Source organism: Mustela nigripes, chromosome 10, assembly GCF_022355385.1.
Source record: "Mustela nigripes isolate SB6536 chromosome 10, MUSNIG.SB6536, whole genome shotgun sequence".
Classification (NCBI taxonomy): Eukaryota; Metazoa; Chordata; class Mammalia; order Carnivora; family Mustelidae; genus Mustela; species Mustela nigripes.
In genome coordinates, this window is record NC_081566.1 from 34,793,087 (window position 1) to 34,818,595 (window position 25,509).

General features: G+C 49.8%; 1 protein-coding gene across 1 annotated transcript; it reads left to right on the forward strand.

Moving 5' to 3' along the window:
* Nucleotides 1–12,461: 12,461 nt before the first annotated feature.
* Nucleotides 12,462–25,203, forward strand: FCAMR (Fc alpha and mu receptor). Its single transcript, XM_059414056.1, has 7 exons — nucleotides 12,462–12,844; nucleotides 15,444–15,504; nucleotides 19,733–20,071; nucleotides 20,976–21,738; nucleotides 22,392–22,510; nucleotides 23,151–23,278; nucleotides 24,348–25,203. Exons 1-7 carry the CDS (start codon nucleotides 12,806–12,808, stop codon nucleotides 24,354–24,356), a joined length of 1,458 nt encoding a protein of 485 aa, XP_059270039.1. The 5' UTR covers nucleotides 12,462–12,805; the 3' UTR covers nucleotides 24,357–25,203.
* The last annotated feature ends 306 nt before the right edge of the window (nucleotides 25,204–25,509 follow it).

Below are 25,509 nucleotides of genomic sequence, written 5' to 3' on the forward strand. Positions count from 1 at the left end.
GACCCGAGCTGAAGGCAGTGGCTTAACCCACTGAGCCACCCAGGTGCCCCCCCTTTTACTTTCTTAAGTGTCCTTTTGGGTAATGAATTACACGGCCACCCTGGCCATGGAGCCTTTCTGCCACAAGGGGGCAGCAAGTTCCCAGACTTAGGGAAGTACTGCGGGTGGGCAGTTCCAGTGGCTGAGGCAAAGAAGGCCGCCCCTTCCTTCATCCAAGACAGGGCTGGAGATACAGCACCAGACCCTGACATGAGGGCACTGTAGGATGCAAGGACTTGTAAGTCCCTGTCCATCCCCTGCCATGGGGCAGGCGGCAGAGCCGTGGTGGGCAGCTGCAAGAGAAGCGGTCCTGGGGCCCCAGGTGCTCCGAGCATGTGGAATGCAACCTCGCTCCAAGCATGTCCCGTGTGATGCCCAGGGGAGGGTCCTCCCCACCAGCACTCTCTGAGACCCTCACCTACAGAGACACCAGTCTTTGCGTGGAAGGTGTAGATGCTTTGGTATGTCCAACAGGCTCAAGAAGATGTTGACATATTCATTCATTGTCAACCCTTTTTTTTTTTTTTTCTTCCTGTGATTGGGAGGAATTTTGTCAGCAGAAAAAAGATAGGTTGAAGTCCTAACTCCTGGTCCCTCAGAATGGCCGTACGTGAATATAGGATCATTAAAGAGGCAATTGGTTGAGATGAAACCATACGAGCAGAGGGAGCCCTCAGTCCAGCATGGCCGGCCAAGAAGAGAAGACGTATAGACTGGAGGCGTCCTGCCACAAGCCAGGGGATGCCTGGGGATAGCAGAAGCTGAGGAAGGCCAGGCTGAATTCTCTCTTAGAGGCTTCAGAGGCATCATGGCCCAGCCCACACCTGGATCTGGGATTTCCAGCCTCCAGGTTGTGAGACAATATATTTCTGCTGTTTTCAGCCACCCTGTCTGTGATCCTTTGCAACAGTAGCCCCAGCAAACTCGTGCTCTCCCTCTCACGCTTTTACTGATCCCAAAGCTGTATGAGCACTGCTGCTGCCTAGCGATCTTGTCATACACTTAGCAGCCTAAAACAACACCTGTTTATTATCTCATGGTTTCCTTGGGTCAAGAGTCCCAGCAGAACTCAGCGGAGTTCTTGCCAAGGCTGCAATGGTAGTGTTGGCCGTGGCTGAGTTCTCACTGAGAGCTCGCCTGGGGAAGCAGCCACTTTCAAGTTTACAGATTATGGGTAGGATTTGGGTCCTTGTGGGTTGCTGGACTGAGAGCCTCAGTTTTTTGCTGGCTGTAGGCCAAATGTCGCCTTCATGTCCTTGCCATACAGCTTTCTCCACAGAGCAGCTCCCAACATGGCATCAGGCCTCAGCAGAGCCAGCAAGGGCAAGAATCTGCTTGCGAGGAAGGGGTTACAACCTATGCATCATCATCATGGAAGGGACCCCTCATCACCTTTGCTGTGTTCTATGGGTTAAAAGTAGGTCACAGCTCACCTCACCCTTGAGGGAAAGACATGAACTTCCGGAGGTAGGGGCCTGGGTGCCACGTTCTATAAGGAGAGTGAACAACATGTTCCTGGGTTGGGTTTCCAGAGTGAAATTCCAGGGGCTCAAGTCTCTGCGGTTCTCGCTGGTCACTGTCTCCCCATATAGCCAAAAAATTAAAGAATATTTCTTTCCTCCCCATTCCCAAATGGGGAGGAATTTCCCACTAGGCTGTGGGGCGACCCCCTTCCCAATTTTCCCCATTTCTCTCTGTTGCTGGTTGGACCATGGCATAGAAGGAAGCTCTTCACCCCTGGGGCAGGAGCAGAGTGTGAAAGCTGAACACAGGCCGGTCCAAGGAAAGGACAAGCTGTGTTTGTCCAGAATTTGATGGATATTATCTTCCTGTGGGGATGAAACGAGCCATGGCTTATGCTCACCCACTTTTCCCTTGCTTCTGCTTCTGGGCTCAGGATCAGTACCACATTATGGCAGGAACAAGGGAAGTGTTGTCCTGATTTTCCATGTCTTCATATTTTCCCCATCCTCCTCTGTATTTAGGCCCGGGACACAGAGTAATTTAGGCCAAGTACATTTGGTGTGGTGTTTCTCGGACGACAACATGGAAAAACCGGTGTGTCTTACCCATTCCTTTCTCCCCTGAGTCAGTAATCATGGAGGTCAAGTGCTGAGCGGGCAGTGCTGTCAGATGGAGAGAGCGTGGTTCCTGAGAGGGGACTGTCCTGGAGAGAGAGCCCCCTGCCAACCCACAAGGATGTCACTTGCATGAGGAGTAAAGTTTGGGTTGCTTTATCAGCCCTCAGACGAATCATTGCAAAGAGCAGCTCAGCCTAGCACATGTGAAACATCCAGAACCTGCCCTGGGATCAAGAGCCCTGCTGGGGCTCCCCAGATAATGACATGAACTGTGGATTCTGCTCTATGTGATTCATTAGGCAAGTTATTTCACCTCTGTGTCTCAGCTGCCACTCCTGTAAAATTGGGTCCTCCCAGGACCTTCTCATATGGCTTTTGTGAAGCATAAATGAGTAAAACATGCAGAGCAGAGGAGCCTTTCCCTGCTCACTATCTGTGTTATCGGCTGGCACGTACATATGTACTCTGGACACCAAGGGGGTGCTCCCTTTAACCTTTTCCCCACCCCATCAGGACGGGTCCCTGGGGCCTTCTCCTTGGCCACCCACTTCCAAAACAAGTCCCCACTTACATTCTTCCTTCTTTAGGCAGGCATTCTGTTCTTAACACTAGAGGACACTTCATGCTTGGCACTTTCCAGCACTCCCGCTCAGGTTCTCACTCCCTCCAGATGGCAGCTGCAGGAGCCCAACAGGTGACTGAACTTGAACCTGGAGCATGTCTGAAGGAGATGGGCTTCTCACCCATCAGAACAGCCCACCAACCAGTTCATACACTATCTAGTCCTGGCCTTCACCAGTTTCATAGAACCCTGTTCTCTTCCTGCTGAATAGTTATGAACACTTGTAATTATGTACTTGTTTCTATGATGATCAGGTTCATGTCCTTCTCCTCAACCAGGCTGGACACTCCATGAAGGGGGGCACATACCCGTTTTGTTCCCTATCCATTCCTGACACCTAGCATTCTACCTGGTGTTTCTTCTCCCTCTTTCCCCTCCTCCTCCTCTTCCTTCTTTTTCTTCAGACTTAGTCATTGATTTGAGAGAGAGAGCAGAGGAAGGTGCTGAGGGAGAAGGAAAGAGAGAATCCTTGAGCAGACTCCCCACTGAGCAAGGAGCTTGATGGGGATTGATCCCAGGCCCCCAAAATCATGACCTGAGTTGACATCAAGAGTCAGTCACTCAACCAACTGAGCCACTCAACCAACCGAGCCAGCTGGGCACCCCTGGTGTATTTATTTTCGATGAATACTTGAGGACTCATGAAAGTCATCTCTCTGTGTCTTTGGCCCCTCCACTCACCTAGCCCATTCCCCCAGATATCAGCCTGACTTTAGTGGACTAGTTCAGAGTCCAGTGAAAGAAGGAATAGATTTAATTTTATATTTTCCTTTCTAGAAGGCATAAGTATTACCAGTAGGTAGGTACTAAAAGAAGTTCAATTTTTCTCAGCTAGGATTTTCTAAAAATTGGAGATATTTGAAAATGGAATTGGCTTTGTGCGAGCTCCTCAGCCCTTGAGGTAATCAAACTATGGTGATATGCCTCTTTTTAAAAGATGTCTTTGGGGGCACCTGGGTGGCTCAGTGGGTTGGGCCTCTGTCTTTGGCTTGGGTCGTGGTCCCGGGGTCCAGGGATCAAGCCCCGTATCGGGCTCTCTGCTCAGCAGTGTGCCTGCTCACCCACCAATCCCGCCTGCCTCTCTGCCTACTTGTCAAATAAATAAGTAAAATCTTTAAAAAATAAAAAAATAAAAATGTCTTTGAAGATATCATGCATCAAGTAGAGACTTGACTTAGGTCACTTCTACGTTACCCTTACACTTTATAATCCTATGATGATCTATGATTCTATGAGAATCATTTCCTAACTTTTTTGGTCCACTGAATTCTCTCACTTTTTTGAGGTCTTTTTTTTTTTTTGAAATATATATTTGTATTGATATTTGAGTTTTCAAGTTCCTTCTCATTGAGGTAGTAAATTTCACAAGTACAAGTAAATTGCACAAGTACAAGGATGTTCCTTGTACTTGTGCCTTACTGCTTTCTCCCTAATGCACCCAGCATTGTGTTGGATAGTCATTGGTTGCTCAATAAAGAAAAGTAAGAGGGGAAGGGGGCATCCAGACAGGTCTTGCCTTTAGAGAGAAGAGCTCCCATGCTGAAGTGGTTGGAGCTGCAGGATTCCATCCCCTTCTCTCCTTCAACATAAACCTCAGCTGCACAAACTGACACTTAGGAAGGAGAGAACCACAGGAACACTGGAGATCCTATGCATCACTGTTTGAAATATAAAGTGAAGCTCCATCATTTCTTAAGGTATCTTCCAGAGAAGTCATTAAAAACAAAACAAAACAAAACAAAAAACTCATGTGAATGAAAGATCAAGGTTAATGATCTCTGAAGAAAACTTACCTTCTCATATTAAGTAATTTTTTCACTGTAGAGCTTAAAAGGTGATAGTGTGGACAGACTGGTTTTATTTAGAATTTAAATAGGAATGAAATCCCCCATCATTGTGGAGCTTGTCCCACAATCTGGAGGCTAAATACATCCGTTTGTTTGGATATAAATCACCCTTGAGAACCCCCTTGTTATCAACCCCTGTGGGTTTCAGGCAGGTTGGACAAGTCCCATAACAGTCTCTATAAAGGAAAGCTGGAACTGCCCTTTCTATTTCATGCAAATGAACAGGCTTGAATCCAAGGGGAATGAAAACATTTGTGGAGGAGGTAGAGCCCCAGAACTTGGCATGGAACAGCTAGGTGGATGCCCCCCCACCAAATGTTTAACTCTCAGATTCTTCTAAACTCTCTAAGCCCGCAGAATTAGCCTCCCTCTCCCTATCAAGAGCTATCACTACTGTTTCTATTCCCACTCCCACCTTGCTTGAAGACAGTTCAAAGACCTCTCCCGTCCATCTCCCTTCCTAGTATCTAGGCTTAAAACTAGGATTAAGTCATAGCATAACCCAGCTGGGATGTTCTGGTATTGGAAGAAGCGTGTTAAAAAGCAAAAATCAACTGAATAAGTGGAAAGATCTAATTGACTTTATATAATGATCTATGAACCATGCAGCATCTCATCCTAGCAGGTAGAAAGGAACCCTGAGGAGTTGTACAAAATGGAAAAATTTATAGGCAGGAGGCAGGGCAATGAAGTTATTCCAGTGAAGTTATTCCAATGAAGAGTGAACTGTTTCAGGCAAGGTCACCTTCCTTTGGGGGAAGGCAGGGGTCTATCGGGCAGGCTACCTCACTGATGCTGACCAATAATTCTAGACTGACTGATTGAAGGTCACATTCCTGGGAGAGACTGAAACTACAATTGTTAGGTAGTAAGTCTTAGTTTGTTGGTATGGGACTTAGCATAAGTAACTCCATGTTAAACCTTTGTTGTTGTTGTTAAATAAAAGAACTATACCTTAGATGAGCTGTTAAGTCCTACTCAGCAGGTACCAGCAAGAGTCAGAGGAGTTCATATGGTACTAGATTCTGAAAATGCTGGATCAAGGGAGGCTGAAGCACAAGACAAGATAAGGAAGAGTGTGTTGATTTGGGCACAAATCCAGGGATACAAGTTTTAGTGCCTGGCAGGGACTTCAGGAAGAGTATGACCAAGCTGTTCAAATGGCTCCTAGAAGTATGGAAAAAGTGATGACCCAAGCTATATGAAGTTGAAATGCCAGAACTGCCCTAGAAGGCAGTGGAGGAAGAAATGAAGAGGCTCAGGAAATGAGAGTGCTAGAGTGGATGTACAGGAAGACTGGAAGACCTACCAGATGATTCTGATCTATAGGAAGACCCAGGCAATACATCATTCACAAAGCTAAAAGAAATGGACTGGTGAGAAGGACACCAGCATCATCAAAAACTCAACCAAGACTCTCTTCTGCAAGCCAGGGCTGAAAGTAGGAGAGGTAGGCAGAGAGTTTGGCTTAGTGATATCAATGGTGATGATAGGTCCAGATGGATGCAGTTATTATGATGAACAAGAGGGTCAGAGTGGCAGCCAAAGAGGCCTGACTCACAGACAGTAATGAGGATGATTAAAAGAACAGGGTATTCCTAGGGGCAAAATGGACACTTGGCCAGCAAAGCTGTTTCTTAGCTTGTACCTTTAGAAGAAGTTAATGACGGATGACAAGGAGTCTAAAGGCAGTGGCCCAATAACATGGCGTGATCTCTTGCCTATTTCCTGGACCTGAGCCAGTTTTCAGACTCAGCCTCAGCCAGATTCCCAGGAGACAAAATCCTGCAACACTACAGCAAGCAGACACAGTAATGATTCCATAAGTCCTTTCCAAAGGAACCCACAGTCATTTATTTGGGGAAATGTGTACTGGGGAAGAGGGACTGCCAAGTGTTTGATATTAGAACACAGAGTCCAAGCTGACATGATACCCAGAGAACCAAAGCATCATCATGGCCCCTTATTCTAACTAGCGGGATATGGGGGGGGGGGCAGGTAATAAATAAAACCCTGGCCAAGGTCTGGCTTACAGTGTGCCCACTAGGTCTACAGGTATTTCTAATGGCCTAATGGTAATTTCTCCAGTCCTTGAATGAATAACCGGGGTGGCCATGCTTGTTAGTTGGATTGCTGGGTCTTAGGCTTGGGAAATAAGAACTGTTGTACTGAGGAAGGTCAAGTGGCCCCACCCCTCAGCCAAGATAATAAATACGAAACAATACCACATGGCGGGGAGGATGACTGATTCTAGTATCCCACTTAAGGATCTAAAGGATACAGAGTAGTAGTTCCCATGATGTCTCATTCAGTTCAATAGTTGGTCTCTGCAGAAACCTAGCGGACCCTGGAGAATGACTATAAATTAATGCAAACCCAAACAAATACTGGCCCTAATTCCAGCCACTGTGTTCATTTATCTACTACAGCAGAATCAACATGGCCTTGGGCCCATAGTATGTAGCCTTGACTTGGTGAATGCATCTTTTGTTACTCCCTTCAGAGAAGAGGATGAGAGACCATTTGCATTTATATAGGAAAATCACACATAATTTACAATTTTCCAAGGCTATGTTAACCCCCTTGTTCTCTGACATAATATAGTCCAGAGGTATCTGGACCATCTGGGCATTCTGTAGGATGTCATTTCAATCCATTAATTACTGATGATCTTATGCTAATCAGGCCATGTGAACAAGAAGACACATGTTGGTGGCCTTAGGTGTGGATGTCTCAGGGGCTGGGAGGTAAAACCTAGGAAGATCAGGGGACTGAGCACATCACATCAGTAATATTTTTCGGGGTCGAGTGATCAGGGTCCTGCCAGGAAACCTCATCCCAAGTAAAAGACAAGATGCCATCTTGCACCTCCCACCACAAGGAAGGAAGCACATACCTGGTGGGCATCTTGGGTTCTGCCACACCCACAGACACTGCCCATACACTCAGTGGCGTGAACTGCTTGGTCAACCTTGAAAATAAAATGGCAGGTTATTTTACCAGCAAAATAAGCTTATTTGGTAATAAGAGAGAAATTGCAATTCAAGCAAACTCTGTTGAACCATAAGCAAGTTCAAACGGACAAAGGGAAGGTCACTTTTTATTAGGTTTTAGGAGGAAACTGGGGAGGGTTGTTTTCAACAAAAGTTCACTGGAGAAGAAGTGTTGGACCTCGTGGCAGGCTCTCATTGCCATATGGGGTGGCTGGTGCATTATTGCTAGGGCGGGGAGGGATCTTCCTTCTTTTTCTTAAAAGGAGGAGAGAAATTTCTATGTGAAACATGCCCTCCCTTGTCCAGATATTTCTTACCACCCCACCCCCAGGTAAAGCCCCCAGCAAGGCAGCTTGTGCAGCAGAGCGCCCCCTTCAGGGCTTCCTGGCTCCACTTTAAATGAGTGTTTCACAGCTCCTTCCTTTGTTTTTGTTTTTGTTTTTATTAATACGTGTATTTTATTTTATTTTATTTTTTAACATTCTAATTTAATTTTATTTTTTTCAGTGTTCCAAGATTCATTGTTTATGCACCACACCCAGTGCTCCATGCAATACATGCCCTCCACAATACCTATCACCAGGCTCACCCAACCCACCACCCCCCTCCCTTCCAAAACCCTCAGTTTGTTTGAACAGGGCCCAGAGTAGGGAAAGGCTCTGTGGCAGGTCCAGCTACGTGTCATCAGCCCTGCATTTTCATTATCAGAGGTGTAGGTGTTGGGGAGAGATATGGTATGGAGCTTATGGCAAGTCCCTCAGAGAGAATCACTACGTAGTCACATAGTCCCCTGGGGTCCTTTGGCAAAGCCATGCTGTGTGCAAGGGAAATTAGTGTGTCTTTTGAAAAATGACTCCTGGTGTGATATTGGGTCCCGGTGTGTGATATTGGGTCCCGGCGGAGACCTAATCCCTGAACACAGAACCCCAGGGGAGTGTGCGTCTTTCAACTGCCCATCATGGGCTGAAAGCTATTATTACCTGCACGGAGTCATAAGGTCCGACCAACCAGCAGCGGTTGATGGTGAATTGGAAAGGGTACAGCTGGGTCTGAGATCGCAAAGGACATGAAGGCACAAGCAAACTGCGTGAGCGAGTAGCCCGGCCCCCTCACTTCAGCTACACCATTGCACGAGTGTCCCCCCCTCCCTCCGTTCATGAAGGGCCACATAGGAGCCTCCCTAATAAGCCACATGGCAGCGGAAGACACAACCCAAGCTTCACTTGTGGATCAGTTGGTCCGGTATGTGAACAGTAAGTGGATTACAAGGGCTGGTCTTGAAAAACAGTGGCAAGAGAAAGTCCTTCCAATAAGCAGACTTTGGGTTGATGTTCTGCTTTGTGTGGAAGGAAAAATGGCTTGACGTTAGGACAGATACAGAGGCCGGATGGAGAGAGTTGGAAAGAATGGGTGGGGACACATGGGTGGACGTGGGAGTGGCGTGAAGTGCAAAGCTCTTTAAGTCACAGGCTGATGCCCCACAGAGAGCGCCCAGCGTGGAAGACGCAGCCAACCGCAGGCACTGGCAACCGAAGTGCTGGCCCAAGGGACACATGAGGGACGGGGCTGTCCCCGGGCTCCCACAGACAGCACAGGCTCCTATGAACCCCGCTGAGCTCAGCCTTGTTGCTGGTGACATCCGACTTGCCAGCAATAGAACAGAGCACCCGGCCCCCCATCTAACACCATTCCTCAGTGGCAAGTTAATTACTGGGGGTCCCTTCCATCCAGCAAGGACTCAGGACTCATTATCGCAGAACAATGTCTATTCCAAATAGCATCATCATGAAATAACTCCAACCGGTCAGAAATATGTGTGTTTCAATCTCCAGACTTCATCACTCCAGAAAGATTATGCTAAAAGCTGTTGGTCATGATTGCCTGAGGCCATCTGTGCCAAGGTCTCAGGCGGTACTCCTATGAACTAGGAAATGATCTCCTGGGATTCTTTCGCCTGTGCTTTTACCAGCGGTCTCTCCATGAACTTAAACCATCACAGCACTTACCCGACTGCCTTTGAGAGGTCTTCTGGATTTGGAGGGCTGTGAATGTCGCTGGATTGCAATCTTTACTATCAGCTAAATGATGTGGAGGTTGTAAATGCCTACTAAATGTCATTATAAAATGATTATTCATGCTATCCAAATATTTTCTCCTCTTATCCTTTGGAGGAGTGACAAGTCTCATAGTTCACCGTCCTCTTATGAATTTCTAAGTGATCAAGGCCTTGTAGTGGCGATCCAGGTGTTTTTAAACAACGCTTTCATTGGCATCTGGTATTCTCACCAGGACTTGAGTTAGGGAAGGGGAGAAGGGCTGTGTCTCTCTGGCTAATAATGAGGATGGAATAAAGCTTCCAGGAGCACTTGGGGGGCTCAGTCAGTTAAGCGTCTGCCTCTTGGTTTCAGCTCAGATATGATCTCAGGGTTGTGAGATTGAGCCCCAGGTTGGGCTCTGTGCTCAGCATGGAGTCTGCTTAAGATTCTCTCTCTCCCTTTGCACCTCCTCCCACTTTCTCTCTCTCTCTCTATAAAATAAACTTTAAAAATATTAAAAAAAAAAAAGAAAAAAGCTTGCACATGTAGGTATAGCAAGCAGAAAACTTTGCAGTGATGTGCAGTGCTCTTAATTTATTCATTAGAAAACATGTTTTGGAGAGGGAAGAGATCAATACACATTGTGTTATAGCACAAGTGGCTTTCCTTGCCTTGGTTAGCTGGTTTCTGATTTTTACTTCGGTGTGTCTGTTTAGTCAATAAAAGCCTTTGCTAAAATTGGGATTAGGGGATTGGAGGTAGGGGGCAGGGAGTGGGCAAAACTCTTCCCAGATCTCATATTTCGTCTCAGTACTATTATTATTTTTTTTTCTGGAGTCTGGGACCTGGAATCAGAAGGTCAGCGTGTCGTAAACCTAGGTAAGGAGGCTTCCCATGGCTTTGTGCTAGGCAAAAGAATTCAGTTATACTCAAGAGGAGTAGCTAGTACAGAGTTTTCTCTCCCATAAAGCTTCAGAAAGGGAGCTACTCTGTGGCTCCGGGTCAGTCGTCTGAAAACTGGCCCAGTGCTTTACAGCTAATTGGACCTAACTATGGTTTATGTCTTTAGTATTCAGAAGTCTCCAAAATGTTCAAAAGGAGATAAACTAGAAAAAATATATGCTTAAGGATGAAAAATGATGGGGTGCCTGGGTGGCTCAGTGGGTTAGGGCCTCTGCCTTCGGCTCAGGTCATGATCTCAGGGTCCTGGGATCGAGCCCTGCATCGGGCTCTCTGCTCGGCAGGGAACCTGCTTCCCTTCCTCTCTCTCTGCATGCCTCTCTGCCTACTTGTGATCTTTGTCTGTCAAATAAATAAATAAAATTGAAAAAAAAATGACTGCATGGTTTATAAAACAATGCAAATTGACAAATATTTGTTTTTAAATGTAAAACCAATCCAGACATGTTTTCAGACAAATTGATTTATTTCTAATCTTTCAAATGCCAAAATGATCAAATGCCCCCCCCAAAAAAAAGAAAGAAAGAAAGAAAGGAAAAGAGAAAGAAAGTAGCAAACCACTGAATAGATGACCTTCAAAAAGGACCTTTTCTGAGGCTTTGATCATTAAAAGATATCTGTTCTCTATTGCTGTGAGCTAAGCTATTAATATTAGGGGCTGAAACTTACTGAGAATTTGATACATGCAGGGAACTTTAAGTTACATGGACTGTCACACTTAATCCACAAAATAACTTTATGAGGTAGGTGCTATTATCTCCTGTTTTCAGATGAAGGAAACAAGGAGTAAAGCTATTAAGTAATCTGACCCATATCATTTTTCCAGTAAAAAGTAGGGCTGGGATATTAACTTGGAAGGAGTCTTAACTCCAAAGTCTATGTGATCAAAGCACTATGCTGTACTGCTCCCAAAGGAGCTAAGAATGGAGAATTTAGCCAGACCTTAATTGTTTCTACCACCATTCAGTTCTGGGGATAAGTAGGCCCACCATATACAGTTCTTCAGGTTGTGCTCTGCTTAAGCATGCCACAGCTAAGGGGATGCCATTTTCATCGTAGATGTCTTATAACTTATATGAGAGGCTGTTAGCGTTTGTGAAGATCTGGACCTTCTAACCAAGTCCTGGGATAGTGGCACATACCACTGTGCACTCAGAAACTGGCACACACACTTAAGATGACCTTGTCCCAGCCACACTCCAGACAGCTCATGGGATTGTTTCTTTTCCTCTCTTATTGCTTTCATTGACACAGTTCCTACCCATAATCTGTCTTCAAACCTGGAAGGAGGAATGCACGGACAATACACATTGCTATCCATGGTTATTGTGCAACAATCAGCCTTGATTTTTCTGAAGAAGAAGTACCCTTTCTAACTGGCCCAAGGGTGCTGCAGTGTCCAACAGGGGCCTTGGTGAGAGTCCTTCAATCGAGTCTGCAATACCTCCATCCCTTGGAGCTCCTTAGTTGTCACTCTGATGTCCATTTAAAACCAGCAGAGGTAGGAGTTACATCTTTTATAAGGAAGAGAACCCACCCATGGCTTATTTTCCAAAGCAAAATGTTGGAGTATTTCTAAGCATGTCCTCCAGGATGAGCCACGCTGGTCAGGGATCTTTTTCCATGGAAATTATCTCATTTCCTGTATTGTGCTTCATGCAGAGCATGAATTAGGGACTACCAGGCATGCAGTTGACCTGGAGTCTGTGCCCTACACTGGCTCTCCTGGGAGCTGGGAGAAGGCACTGGCTGCCCAGCCAGACTATAGGGGAATTCCTCCCCTGAATTTTCTCCCCTCTCCAGATTGTTGCACCACTTATCCTGAAGGGGTCAGCTAAACTGGGGCATCCTGAGAAATCTGGGGCCCAGGACAGGAGGGGAAACAAAAGATGGAAGAATGTGGATCCTTGACGTCACTGTCACCACCCCTGGAAAAGTTCTGTAAGAGTGTCAGTGAGGACCACAAGGAACCGGGACTGGCTCCTTCCTAGGACTAGCAGCCAGGGCCAGGGGTGCACTGACTTGCTGCAGGGCTGGAGAGGCGAGGGGCAGAGCTCCATCTTGCACTTGGAGCTTCTTGGGGGCTCCAGCTGCTTTTCAGCCCTCCAGGGCTGCCTTCTCAGTCTCAAGGTTAAAGAAAAGAAGGTAGAAGGTATTCAAACACCAGCATCGCAAAACGGGAGAGAATAAAAAGAAAAGTCCAGGTGGATATTATCTCTGGACTGAGATGGCTGGAGAAGCCTCGGCTAAGCCAGGAGAAAGACAGGTAAGACTCGGCTTTCTCCCCAGAAGCTGGGGTCTTGTCTCCCTCGGGATGGGGGGCAGGGGGTGGGGACTTGCAGCAGCAGCTCTCCAGTGTGCATTCAGGGGCCCTTCCCAGAGCAGGCTGGGCTCATGCCCAGGAGGCCAGGGAAGGACCATGGGGTTCAGGCCACAGCATTTCCCTCCTGCCTCCCCACTCTCCTGCTCCCCTGGACTCTCCCTCCCACCGGAGTGCATGATTCCTTTGAGGCCCTGAGTCATGTGAAACCAACAAATGTCAGAAAGAGAAGGAGACATGGAGATCACACAGCCAAAGCTCTTCTGCTGTAGTAGAGACAAGGCTGCCTTTGCTCAAGGTCATTCCATCAGCCACTGGTGAAGCGAAGTCCCCTGAGTCCTAGTTCTGAGCACTTCCTTCTACATCACGAAGGTTCCCTTGCTTTCGTGTCTGCTGTCCCTGGGTAGGAATAGGAGGGAAGTGGGCCTCAGGGGGGCTGTAGGGATTTGGGGAGTCATACACCAGCCTGTGCTGGAGATGAATAGACGCCCTTCCCAGCAGGATGGGGGGATGAGAGCAGCCCCCAAGTGGCCTCATCCCCTAAAATGGTGTGGATTATTACAGAGGCCTGTAGCCCCAGGCTGCTGAGCTGGGGCTCTCTGTATTCTGGAGGAAGGTTTTCTGAAGGTCACTTCAGATATTGTCCTTTCAGCCTCCAATCAAGGCTGATCACTCCCGGGAGACCTTTTATCTCATACCCTGTGCTTCCTCATTGCCTCTCTGGGGTGAGGCGGCTTTTGCTCCCGAGCCTAGAGATTGCTGCACCGGTAGACTTCCGAGGAACTGGGTGGTGTGGTGCTAAGACTTTGACCTCAGCGTGGGCCGTGTCAGCACCTAGTGCCCTAGAAAAACAAGCCCCGAGGAAGCTGGGCTTGGTGGACATTAAACAAACAGCAGATTAGGCGCAGGCACACCTGGGAGAGCCTCTGGGTAAAGGCAGACAGCCAGAACCCTGGACGGCAGGGGGGAGGCGGGCGGCGTAGGTGGCCATGGTGGCACCCAAGGCAGGGGCATCGCTAAGAGGGCACGAAGGAGGCATGAGGAGCCCAAGGACTCTTCCAACGTTCCCCACCCTCAGGGCTCCACCTGGTAGAGCAGGCCAAAGCTTTAGGGGCGACGGCTGGTGGAGCCAAGTTGAGGGGCCAGCTCGCAGCTATGGGGCCAAACCATGGCTTCAGTCATTCTCGGGTCCTCTACTCTCTCTTCCTTTGCCCTTCCTTTCCTCTCCCCCGTCTCCCTCTTGCCTCCCCCATTCCCTTTTCTCCTCCTTAAGCTTATGTCCCAGCCTGGCCAGCGGCCTTGCGTGGTTTAGCCTAGCTGGGCAAGGGTGGGGGGAGGAGGGGGTCTCCAGCCACTGGGTCAGACCATTGATGGTCTACACCTGTGCTCAGCACTAGTGAGGTCGGGATTGGAAGGAGAAGGAGACGATGATAGCGAACTAATTTGCCCTTTCTCTCTCTCTCTCTCTCTCTTTCTTTCTTTCTTTCTTTCTTTGTTTCTCTTTCTTTTTTAAGTGTATAGGTCCTAAGAACCGCAGGCAGTAGACAGATTTAAAGCACAGATTTTTAATCAACCCAAAAGCATCCATGAAAACTCGAAGGGGGACTACAACTGAAGTATAATGTACAGTCTCAGTCTTTATCATCAGCAAGCAGTAAAAGGCTAGTGAGTGGGGATCAGTATGGTGTCTCTTCCGAGAGTGGTCGGTCCTCGCTCCAGCACCATGCTGCATCCTGTCCCAGAGCCTGGGGTTAGAGCAATGACACACAAAGTCCCACGAGGCCCACAGGAGAGACCAGAGTAGGGGGAGATCAGCATGCGCTGGAGGACAGGGAGAGCCTTCTAGAAGCTATGGAGAAGAAAGAGAATAGAACTCTTGTGCCGGCAACTGCTTGTCCAGAGAGTCTGTGTCTAAGTCCTTGTTACTGCCGGGAGAAACCCCACCAGCTTCCCCTTGAAGGAATCAATTCTCTTTCTGCCAAAAAGAAGGGGTGAGGAGGGAAGGGGGAGGGAGCAGCTCTGTACCCAGCACACTGCCAGCACTTCTAACACAATCCAGTTTCAGTTGTGCAACAAGCCCCTGACGCATGTGCTCATTTCCCTGGGGAGGAAGCTGACCCCCCGAGGCCCCATAGCAACTGCCTACGTTTCAACTTCAAGCACATGGTCTTTCCATGACCCAAGGCTCCCCCAAATTCAGAGCTCCGGGGCTGGCAAGTGGCAGGGTGGGGGGGGGGTGCTGGGATCCTACAGAGGGGGTTCCAACTCTTCTGAACACAGAAACCCCAAGGGTAGAGACCTTTTCGCCTTGGTGGTCGTGACCCGGGACAAACATGCGGGCTTGGGGGTGGGAGATGGAGTCATGTTTCTCTCAAGGAGGGCAGTTGCAGTCCTGCTCTGGGTGAGACACGGCCCATCAGCCACAACACTGAGCACACTGAGGTCCTCGAGTGAGAAAGGGCTCACCTCAGCCCAGGTCTCCCTGGGTTCCCCTCAGCTTCTCAGCTGCCCCCTCGGGTTTCCTCAAATACAGTGTTTTTTGCAGGTCGCCATCCAGAGGGCAGGATGGAAAATGCCCATTCTCCTCACATTGTTGCTCTTGCAAGGTGAGTCCCAAACACCGCCCGGATATGGAGCTGGCAAAGCCGGCCCAGAGCCTCCCAGTCTGCGGGGTTTGCTGGCGGGCCGCTCAGCAGTGTTCAAGGCTGCCTCGACACTTCGGACTTTCTACCCCTGGCTTTCTCTCCCAGGATCCCGGGCCATGCAGTGCGTCCAGGGAAGGGTCAGGTCTGCGTCCAGGGGGAAGGAGAGAGGCAAGAGCCCACAGGAGAGGGCCAATGCCGGCCATGCTCACTTCTAGAATATTCCCTGTTCTGATCGTCCCAGTGTCTCTGCTCTCTTCCCTTCCAGTTGACTGAAAGTCGTCTGCATTTGCAAGATGAGGGTTCCAGGGCACAGAAGAGGCACTGCTGATTCTCCCTCATTCCAAAAACACTCAGTGCCAGGACCAGGACTCGGGACGAGGGCAGACCTGCCCTCCTCAAGAGTGTCCAGAGTCTACAAAGAAACCGGCTGGGTAAATAAAATTTGCATTTCTGCATCTACTGATTTAGTGGACACACGTTTATGGAGGGCTGACCACGTGCCAGTCACAAGGGACGGGTGGATGGAGGACAGAGTCCTTGCCCCATAGGTCCTGGCAGGCTGGTGGTGAAGCTGGCCAGGTATAGATCGGGCTCAGATGACGCTCGGCCCATCTCCAGGCTGCGGTGTCTAGATTTTATTTTGATGGTGATGGGGAATCATTGAGAAATGTGATAAATATGTCCCCAGAGTGCCTGGTCCTAGAACCTGGTCCTGAGTAGAGACTGAGCAAATCATCATTGAATGAATGAAAATGCTCTGGTAACACCAAAAAAAAAAAAAAAAAAAAAAAGAAAGAAAGAAAGAAGAAAAGGATGAATAATTGTATATAAACAAATAATTGGTATATAAACAAATCAGAATTTTAATGAACCAAAAGTTCATTTTGAGCAAGAACCCTCTGTCATATAATCATTCTACCTCTTTAATTGAAAATTTTAAAAATTTTCAGTAGAAGCGGGCATCCCCTGCCCCCAAGCAAAAACTCAGGCAGGCCCATGATTTTTCTGCTAACATATTAGTGTAGGTAAGAGACCTAACTCAATTCCCTTAAGTTTTAAATGCTGAATGTATACTTTTAAGGGTGCAGTTAAAATACTTCAGTCTTCCTTCAAAGATGTGTCCCCTCATTCACCCAAGGCCTGTGGTCCGGAAGGCAGTACGGGGGATGGAGGCCCTCTCCTCTGTTCCTCCCTCTCCTCTCCTCTCCATGTCATGTGGGACCCCAGCAGGGTCATAGGGGCCGAAGGGAGGTGCGGTAGAAGGCAGGGAACACTTATTAGATGGGGTGGCAAGGAGTTGAGAGCTGGCTCTTCCTTTTGTGGTTGTATTTGTGAACTAAGATGGTCCCCTGATGGTCCATCTCCTCCCTTTGCCCAGGCTCTTCTTTGACCCCCCCCCCCCCCACAGAAGACCCCATCTCAGATGCCGGTGGAGTGGCCCTCTCCCCTCCAGGCCCCACCTCTAGGCCAGGGAAACACTCATTCCTTTCCCACTTCTCTGCCAGATGGAGGAGGCAGCCACTGCAGGTGCAACCGCTCCCCCTCTGTCCAGCTTCAGACCTCTTGTGCTCGCTCAGACCGAGTCGGTCTCCCATCCAAGAGCCCCCTCCTTCTGCAGGCCCCCTCGCTCCTCCCCGGGGGAAGCCAGAGTCACAGACAACTGCAGGGAAATGATGGGGTCCTCGACTCCACTGTAGGGCTGAGAATATGCATCAGGGAACCGAGGAAGACACCCCCTTCATCCTAAAATACTAGCCCATACCCAATAGATTCTCAATTATATATAATATAATCTGTATACACCTTAAATATATGTAACTAAGAGCTACTGATCAGGTATTCACCAAATGAGTTCTCAAGGGCAAGCAAAATTTGGTATTTATGTAAGAAAAAAATGTTCATTGCAAGAGCGCATTCAGGATTCTTATCAGCCTTCTCCTGTGAGGTCAGACTGCCCCATCCTGCTGATGAACGGGGCAGAGAGCCTCTCGTATGTGCCACGTGTAGACTGCAAGAATTTCTGAGAACTAGGATATGAACACCTTATCAGGGCACCATCACTGTTGTCCCGAGATGGTCCTTGTTTAAAATTGTGAATATTCTTGACTTTTAAAGAAAAGCTGCCATTTAGCTTTATTAATAGCAACATAGCTGGTGGCATGTCATTTAATTAAACCTACAGTGAGTAGTGCTATAGTCATAGCATTTCCTATAATTAGACCTCAAGACATATGCAGCAGGCAGGCCAGCTTCATGAGCATGTGCCCTGGGCAAGCACAGGGCCCCATACTCAGAAGGGGCTCGGTTTAATGCTCCGCTAGCATCATAGAGAGCAGGGCTTACTGGCCTCTGAGTGGGGATGTTCTGGACTTCATTTTGCACCGGGCTTTGCAATTCTATAGCCAGTTCTGGCAATGGGATATTAAACCTGGATACTGAACTGAACCTTCTTGGGGCACCTGGGTGGCTCAGTCGGTTGAATGTCTGCCTTCAGCTCAGGTCATGATCTCTGGGGTCCTGAAATCGAGCCCTGCATCGGATTCCCTGCTCGGTGGGAAGTCTGTTTCTTTCTCTCCCTCTGCCCCTCTCCTGCTTGTGTGTACTCGCTCTCTCTCTCTCTGTCAAATAAATAAATAAAATCTTTAGAAACAAACGAGCAACAAAAACTAAACCTTCTCAGCTTCAGATGGCCCTAGAGACATAGAGCAAATCGATCGAGGCCAGGCAGCCACATCTGAAAGCCAGATGTTTAAGCACCTGGGCAGGACCGTGGAGAGACTGCCGAGCGGGCTGTGCCAGCGACAGCCCCCCAACATAGCCATCTGAGGAATCAGGGGAGGGTAGCAAGCTCACAGAAGAAGTGCTGTGGAGAGAGGTGTCAGTGTTGGGCTCGTCTCCACCAGTCCCGGGGGGCAGGAGGGATCACTTCCCCCTCACGTTCTGTCAAATAAGAGAAGGAACTTCCAGAATGCCATTCGCCAAGCTTCCCCACATCCTAGCTTCTCTGGACAGTAGGACCAAAGCGTGCTTCCTGTGATCAAATATGGGACCTACAGAAGGGAGCTGGCCCTGGGGAACCCCGCCACAAAGGCCACCCAGAAAGGGCTGTGACTACAGAAAGAAGGGCAGGTGGCCCAAAGTCATAGGTGTGGTTTTGGAGGAGGCACAAGAGGCCCCAGGAGAGGCAGTTCTTACAAGGAAGGAACTGCAGCCAAAGGGCCTGGAACAGTCTGGGAGACCAAAGATCTAGGAAGAGCTCTGGATATCCCTTGTGCCCGGAGAGTGTGCGCACAGACCGCAGCTCTCCCGGTCACCTTCCCCTCTGCCCCGCCACAGGCAATCCCCGCGGGGCCTGACCTGCAGTTTTGAACAGAGGAAGGAGCAGAGCAAAGAGACTGGAGTTGCAGTCAGTCCCGGAACTGGGCTACATATATAGGTTTTGACCAGACTGGACTTTTTCCAGTCTCAGTGAGACTGTGAAAGTTCCCGCACCTGAAATCATGCCTGAGATTTATCAAGGAGCAGAGCCGGTGTGAAGAGACAGCGCGAGAACAAGCTCTGTTTCTGCCCGCGTCGGGTCAAGTTCATGTCACTCAGTAAACAGGCCGCGGACGCGTTCAGACCTGAGGTTCGCCCCTTGCCAAAGCAGACCTGTACACGGCGCTGCTCGTCTGTGCTCTGACGGTGGTACGCGGCTGTCTGTATTTCTGCAGAAAAGTGTCAGGTGTGAATGTTTTTCAGTTGCCTGGTCCACTACATGGACCGCAATTCTGGTGTTCAGGGCACCCTTCCCTCTCAGGGGAACGCACACTAGCCCACCCTCCCCTACTTACCTCCTCTCTTGTGTGTTCCATCAAACTGTAGCCCCTTCCGTCAGATGCTGACCCGGTTCTGGAAGGACTTGTCTGAGAACGCCGGGCACGCGACGGGCGCTGGCTAGATAGCTGGTGGGAGCATTCAAGCATTTCTGTCTCTCCGATGGGGCCTTAGGTGAAGCTCCACCCACACCTGGGGGCACTCCTGAGCTCCCAAGTGTCCACGTGCATTCCTCTTCCCTTCACTTTCACGACGGCATTTTCTGACCTGCTCCCTGATTCCGGCAGAGTCTGGAGCTTGTAACCCGCAAACAGTGGCTATAGCCAGTGCTCCATTTCCTTTGACTTTTTTCTCCCCTGCTCTCTGCCCACAGCTGCAAATGCACTGAAAGGTCCGAGGCTGGTGTCTGGGGGGCCTGGGGGAGCTGTCACCATCCGCTGCCGCTACAGCCCCTTGTCCATCAACAAGCACGCGAGGAAGTACTGGTGCCGCATAAGCCCGGTGACACGGGTCTGCCACACCGTCGTGTCCACCACCAACTACACTCACCTCGGCTACCGCGGCCGCGTGGCCCTAGCAGACTACCCGCAGGGCGGCTTGTTTGTGGTGACGCTGTCCCAGCTGTCCCCGGAAGACGTGGGGCGCTATCGCTGTGGCATTGGCAACAGAAACAACATGTTCTTCTTCAGCATGAATCTGACCGTCTCCACAGGTACGGGCTGGTGGGTCAAGTTTGGCGAAGTGAATGCGGGGTGTGGGGGGGGAGGTGCGGGAGCAGATCGACAGGTCCAAGAGGGCTTTAAGCTTGGGGAGGGGCGGTGATGAGGAAAAGCTGGGGGTGAAGCAGGGACTTTAGGAAGTCGGCTTTCATTTCAGAAAGCAATCACTTTCAGAAGGAAAGCAGGTATTTGGAAAACTACCTTAAATGAATGCAAGCCAGCTGTCCTGCCTACATTCCCCCAAATTCTGTGGCCTGGATGCTTGGAGAGGACTCCAAGAAGGGGGCAAATTGAAAAATGCAGCTTCTCAGGCTCACGAAGTCTCTTTGTTCAGACAAGCAGACATGAGATACTCAGGAGAGAAGTGTTTTTTCCTGAGACCGAGCCCCTTGACAGACATCCCACAAGCTACCAAGACCATGCTCTGCCTGGCAGGTTCCAGAGACGTGACCTGGAGTTGGGCACCCGGAGTCCACGGAAGGGGGCCCAGGCGGTGGCCGGCAGGGACAGGTGGCATGGCAGGGAGCAGGCAGAGCCTGGGTTTGCATGTGTCCGGTGAGATGTTGCTCACACATCTGCTGAGATGGCCTGCTGTGTCTGAGAAGCAGTACGGGGCGGGCTGCGGAAAAGGGGCCGCGTGGGAGTATGGGACGACTCAGTAGAGAGTATGTGGGCATAAAACAAGGAGAAAGGACCACGGAATGTCAATACGTGCAACAGGCTAGAGGACACGCCTGGTTTTCCCTAATTTTTATTTTTTCCAACATATTAACCAAAGACTGTGTGGCTTAGTGAGGACGCAGTCCTTGGAGCAGGCACACTGGCCTGGCATCCTTTGCTAAATCCTGCAGGCAACCAGGGTAGCCTTCCCATGTGGTCTCCCTCTGCCGTCCACAGATCCTTCCAGCACCAACCCCTTGGCCAGTCTGGCTACAGGTGAGCGCATCACGAGATCCTCTGAAACAGCATCACCAGCGGCCAACAGACAGACCTCAGGAACCACCCAGACTGTAGAAAGACAGGGGACAGGATGGGACAGAATTGCTCTGCTTCCAGGAACCAACAAAACAGGAGCATCAGCTGAGGGAAGGCAGACCCCAGGGACAACTGTGGCCATAGCTGTAGGAACAGCCAGCCAGGGAGAGGGCTCTCTCTGGGCAACAACAGTCCCCATTCTAGAGAGTCTGGCTTCAACAATCCGAGGCGTGTCCAGAACGACAGAAGGTATTTGGGTGTGGGACACCAGAGGCTCAGTAGCAAATACAGGTAGGCCCAGTGAGGAAAGGAAGGAGACAGCTACTGAGGCCGATGGACCACCAGAAGAAACAGACTGGGTCAGAACAGCTCTGGATGTCACGGGGAAGGTCCCAGGGACCGGTAGGCCATCGACTCTGGTCTCGGGAAAATGGGTGCAGGAAATCCTGTCAGAAACAGCGACAACTGCTGCTCAGCCACAAGCCCTGGGCTCCAATGAAGGAAGCACCCCAGCTGCGAGTGTGTGGACCCCAGGACCCACCAGCATAGAGATGGCGTCTGAGCAGGAAGCCACCAAAGGGGACCTAGACATGCCTGTTGGAGACAACGATCCCCAAGCCACACCAAGCCAGGCCCCAGCTGCTGGGTCCGCGATGCCCATGGGCAAGAGGTCCTCCATGATGAGGTAAACTCCCAGACCCTTGTCTTGGCCGGGCTCCGTACCCCCCACTCCCGGCATGCTCCCCCATGGGCTGATGTCTGGACCCCCCACTCTATGTGCTCACTTCTCTCTTTGTAACCCCGGGACAACAAAGGGCAAGAACCATAAAAATCACAGACCCTCCCTTGTTCAAGAGTCCTTGCTAAGAAACCCAGAGTATTTTCACGTGGTTTTCAAGTAAAAATCTAAACATTACGAAAACAGAATATTTAGGTCGAACCTTTGGGACTTTTTTTTTTTAAAAGATGAGGAACGAAAGCTTTAGAGAGGGGAGGTACTTGCTGAAGCCACAAGGAAAGATTGTGGCAGAGCCAAATGCCCAGGGCGGGTGACATGACTCACTCGGTCCTCTTTCCCACTGGCCCCCAGGGGGGGGCCCACACCTGGGCAGTGCAGTGGGGATCAGGATTCAGGGCTTGGAAACCTGAAGACAAGGGTTCTGGTCCCCCCCCCTGCTACTAACCTGCTGTGGGAATGAAGGCGGCCAACTTCCCCCACCTTAGTCTCTCACCTGTAAAGCGAGGGGCGAGGACCATATGCCCTTCAGTCTCCTGTCCAGCTCCAACCGTATCCCCCCTGTGCTCTTTCCCTCCCCACACCGGATACTTCCACTCCAGCGCATCTCCAGGAGAGAAAAACATCTCTCGGATCCTGATTCCCGTCTCCACGGTGCTGTGCCCCCTGACCCTTGTGGCATTTGGCCTATTGCAAAAGAAGCTCCGGACAAAGAAGATGAGTGAGTGCAGTTGGAGTAGCCCCGAGGCTGGGGAGGGAGTGTTTGTTCTGCTCAGACACTCTCAGGACTGGGTCGGAGTCGGGGCCAAGACCTCTAGAGAGGGAAATGCTAAGTTCTAGCTTGAGCCATTTCACCGCTCCTGGCCTTGGTTTATCAATGAAATGGGGGAACCTTCTCTGTACTTATCCCTCAGTGATGTCCCAGAGCTGGAGGAGAGGCTGAGGAGAGAGGAGAGAGCTGAGGAGCCTCTCCTCGGAGGAAGGCAAGACAGACGTTCCCCACAGGCATGCGAACGGCAGGACCAGTCCCCCGTGGAGGTCCCAGATGTGGGAATGAACTACGCTTGTGCCCTCTCCGCGGCCTGCCTGAAAGTCTCTTGAGCCCACGTTTAAATGCTCCCCGAATGAGTGCTCCACAGTGGTTAGCTCTGATGAAGAGAGGGTGAGATTTGTGGGAGCAGGTGGAAGAGACTATGGTGATCACAGCCAGGACCCCAAAGGCCCGGCCCCATCCTCTTCAGTCAAAGGGCTCCACTGCGTTCTTGTGTGTCAGGAAGTTCCTAGAAGGGGCAGGGGTTTGGGTTCTCAGGGAATCAAATTCAGTCCCCAGTCCCCTCACAGCCTGCTCTGTGTCTGTGCAGCTCAGGAGACAGAGAGGGCAGCAGCGGTCACCTTGATTCAGATGACATGTCTCCCGGATCCGAGCCTGCAGCCAGACCAGCTGTCCCACATGGAAAGGAGCATGCTCCGGGATGACTGTCCTCCCCAGGTCAGTCTGACTGTCCCAGAGACACACCGCGGACCCTGAGGAATGGAAGCATAAGCTCTCTTTCCATCACCAGGGAAAGAGAACCAGGATGAAGGACCATAGCTTCAGCCTTTCCTCTGCCTGTACAAAGCAGAGCGAATGGAGTGGGCACTCCTTCTGGGGAAGCAGAGGCTTCCCTTGGGCCACCCTTGGGCCCAGGAAGGTCAAGCATTTCCCCCAGCCAAAGGGGATGCATGACTCAGAGAAGGCTTCAAGAAAGGTTTGATTGAACCCTGGTGGAGGTCACCTAGGAAAGTGTGAAATTTCCTTTCCTGGGATTTTGAAAATATATGAGTCCTCTGATTGCTATAACTTCTTAGCCACCATCCTTCGCCCTTGCTAGCTGCCTTCTTTTCTGAAGTCCGTTAGCGCTCAGCCTGCTGCACACATTTCATCAGATTCGCGTACATGACGCTTGCCTTCTCAAGTGCACTCTGAGCTCCTGTGGGGCAGTAATCATGTTAGACCCACCTCACTAAGTTCCCAGAGGACCTCCAGCTCTGTGGGGCCCCCAGTAAGTATTTGTGGTTGAAAGGCTGTACTGGAGGGCATGGGCTCAGTGGCCTCTGAGATGCTGAGTCCCCTTCATTTGGGAGTTCCCCTGGTTGACTCCAGTGGCAGGTGCCTTCTCCATAGAAACCAAAAAGAACAACAACCCCCATTCTTCAAATCACCCCTTCCCATTTGAGCCCATACTCATTATGCCACAGACATTTTGACCCAGGCAAGATTTTCTGGGATTTTCCTAAACGCATGGATGAGGAGGGAATTTTTCAGTAGATTCTCACCTTCTTCATAAAGCTCCTCTTGTTCCGCTGTTTATAAATCTTTACTATCCAAGGGACTATTGATGAAGCTGGGAAATGGTCATTTTAAGGGGAGGGTGGTGTTCACAGAGAAGGTGGCCAGAAGGAATTTTATGTGGATTCTGCTTCATAAACACTTCATTCCATGTCTATCAGAAAACTTTCACTCCACCCTTGGTCCCACTGCGTTTTCCGGGGTCACATCTGCTTTTTTATTCTGCCAGATCTGTTAGCCAGCTGTCTGAACTTTGCATCTGGGCAAAGCAGCCTTTGAACAATGGGAGAAAAAGAAAGGAAGGACTCCGGTGTCAAGTTGAGAACTGTCAGGTCGACATTTCCAGAAGGATCAACCCTGCCTCCATTGCTGGAGAAACCCTCCATTAATATTGCCTCACAGCTGGTGCCCAGCACAGGCGCTGTCCCCCCAAAATCACGGAGATTTAGTCTTCCAAGTTGGTGAGAGAGACCCCATTGTTTTGGAGAAGTAGGGAAGTTGGATGTGTCTAGCTGAATGGAATCATAGGCTTTCAGAGCTAACAGAGCCTTACAGTCCTGGGTGAAGTAACTGAGGCCCTATGGGGAGAAGTAATCTGGTTGAAGCTAGTGAGTAATAGAGTAAGGATCCGAAAAGGGAACCCCTAACTTTGATCTAGTACTTTCTCCTCTTCGCCATTGCTAAACAATGTTTCAAAGCAAAACTAATACCATCAATGACGTTGCTGTTTCTTGCCCCAGATCATTTTTGTGAACACTCTCTCAGTTCTCAGTGACCCTCCTGCATGGTCTGTAAGAGGGACAGGGAAGCCAGAAGAGCCACATTACCCCATTCAACCAATGAGGAAGCAGGCGCGGGGGCAGAGGCTGTCCAGCCAAGGTCACTTGGCCCATTAGAGACAGGGTCAGGCTGAGAACTCAGGCGGTAAAGGATCATTCCACCTACCCAGTGTTTACCAGGGGCGTCCACAGAAGGCAAGCTTCTCAAGATCGTTAAGAGGTGTTCTGAAGGAAGAAAAAAAGTTGAGGTGGAAGATCAAACAAGTTTGGGAAATGATGGTTAAACAATAAATGGGTTCTTATGCATACGACTTTTTGGAGTCTTTGATACACTAAGATACCTTGTGAATAGCCCTGGGGTGTGGGGACATTAGGAGTGTTTCCCCAGCGTTTTGGACTCTGGTATCTTGGTGAGGCAATCTCCCTGGACTGGGTTCCTCAGATCACTGTTTGGGAAAGCTGGGTGCGCTAAAGTCGGGGTCTGCAAACCTTTTCCGTCAAGGGCCTGAGAGTAAATACTTCACACTTTGTAGGACACGTAGGCTCTGCTGCAACTAGGCAGCTCTGCTGTTGTGGCCCCAAAGCGACCAAGGACAATACTTAAAGGAATGA

Coding starts and splice junctions, on each gene's coding strand:
- FCAMR (XM_059414056.1), top strand. CDS start 12,806: ATGGCTGGAGAAGCCTCGGCTAAGCCAGGAGAAAGACAG. Junction 15,505..19,732: donor CACATTGTTGCTCTTGCAAG/GTGAGTCCCAAA, acceptor CTCTGCCCACAG/CTGCAAATGCACTGAAAGGT. Junction 20,072..20,975: donor GAATCTGACCGTCTCCACAG/GTACGGGCTGGT, acceptor TGCCGTCCACAG/ATCCTTCCAGCACCAACCCC.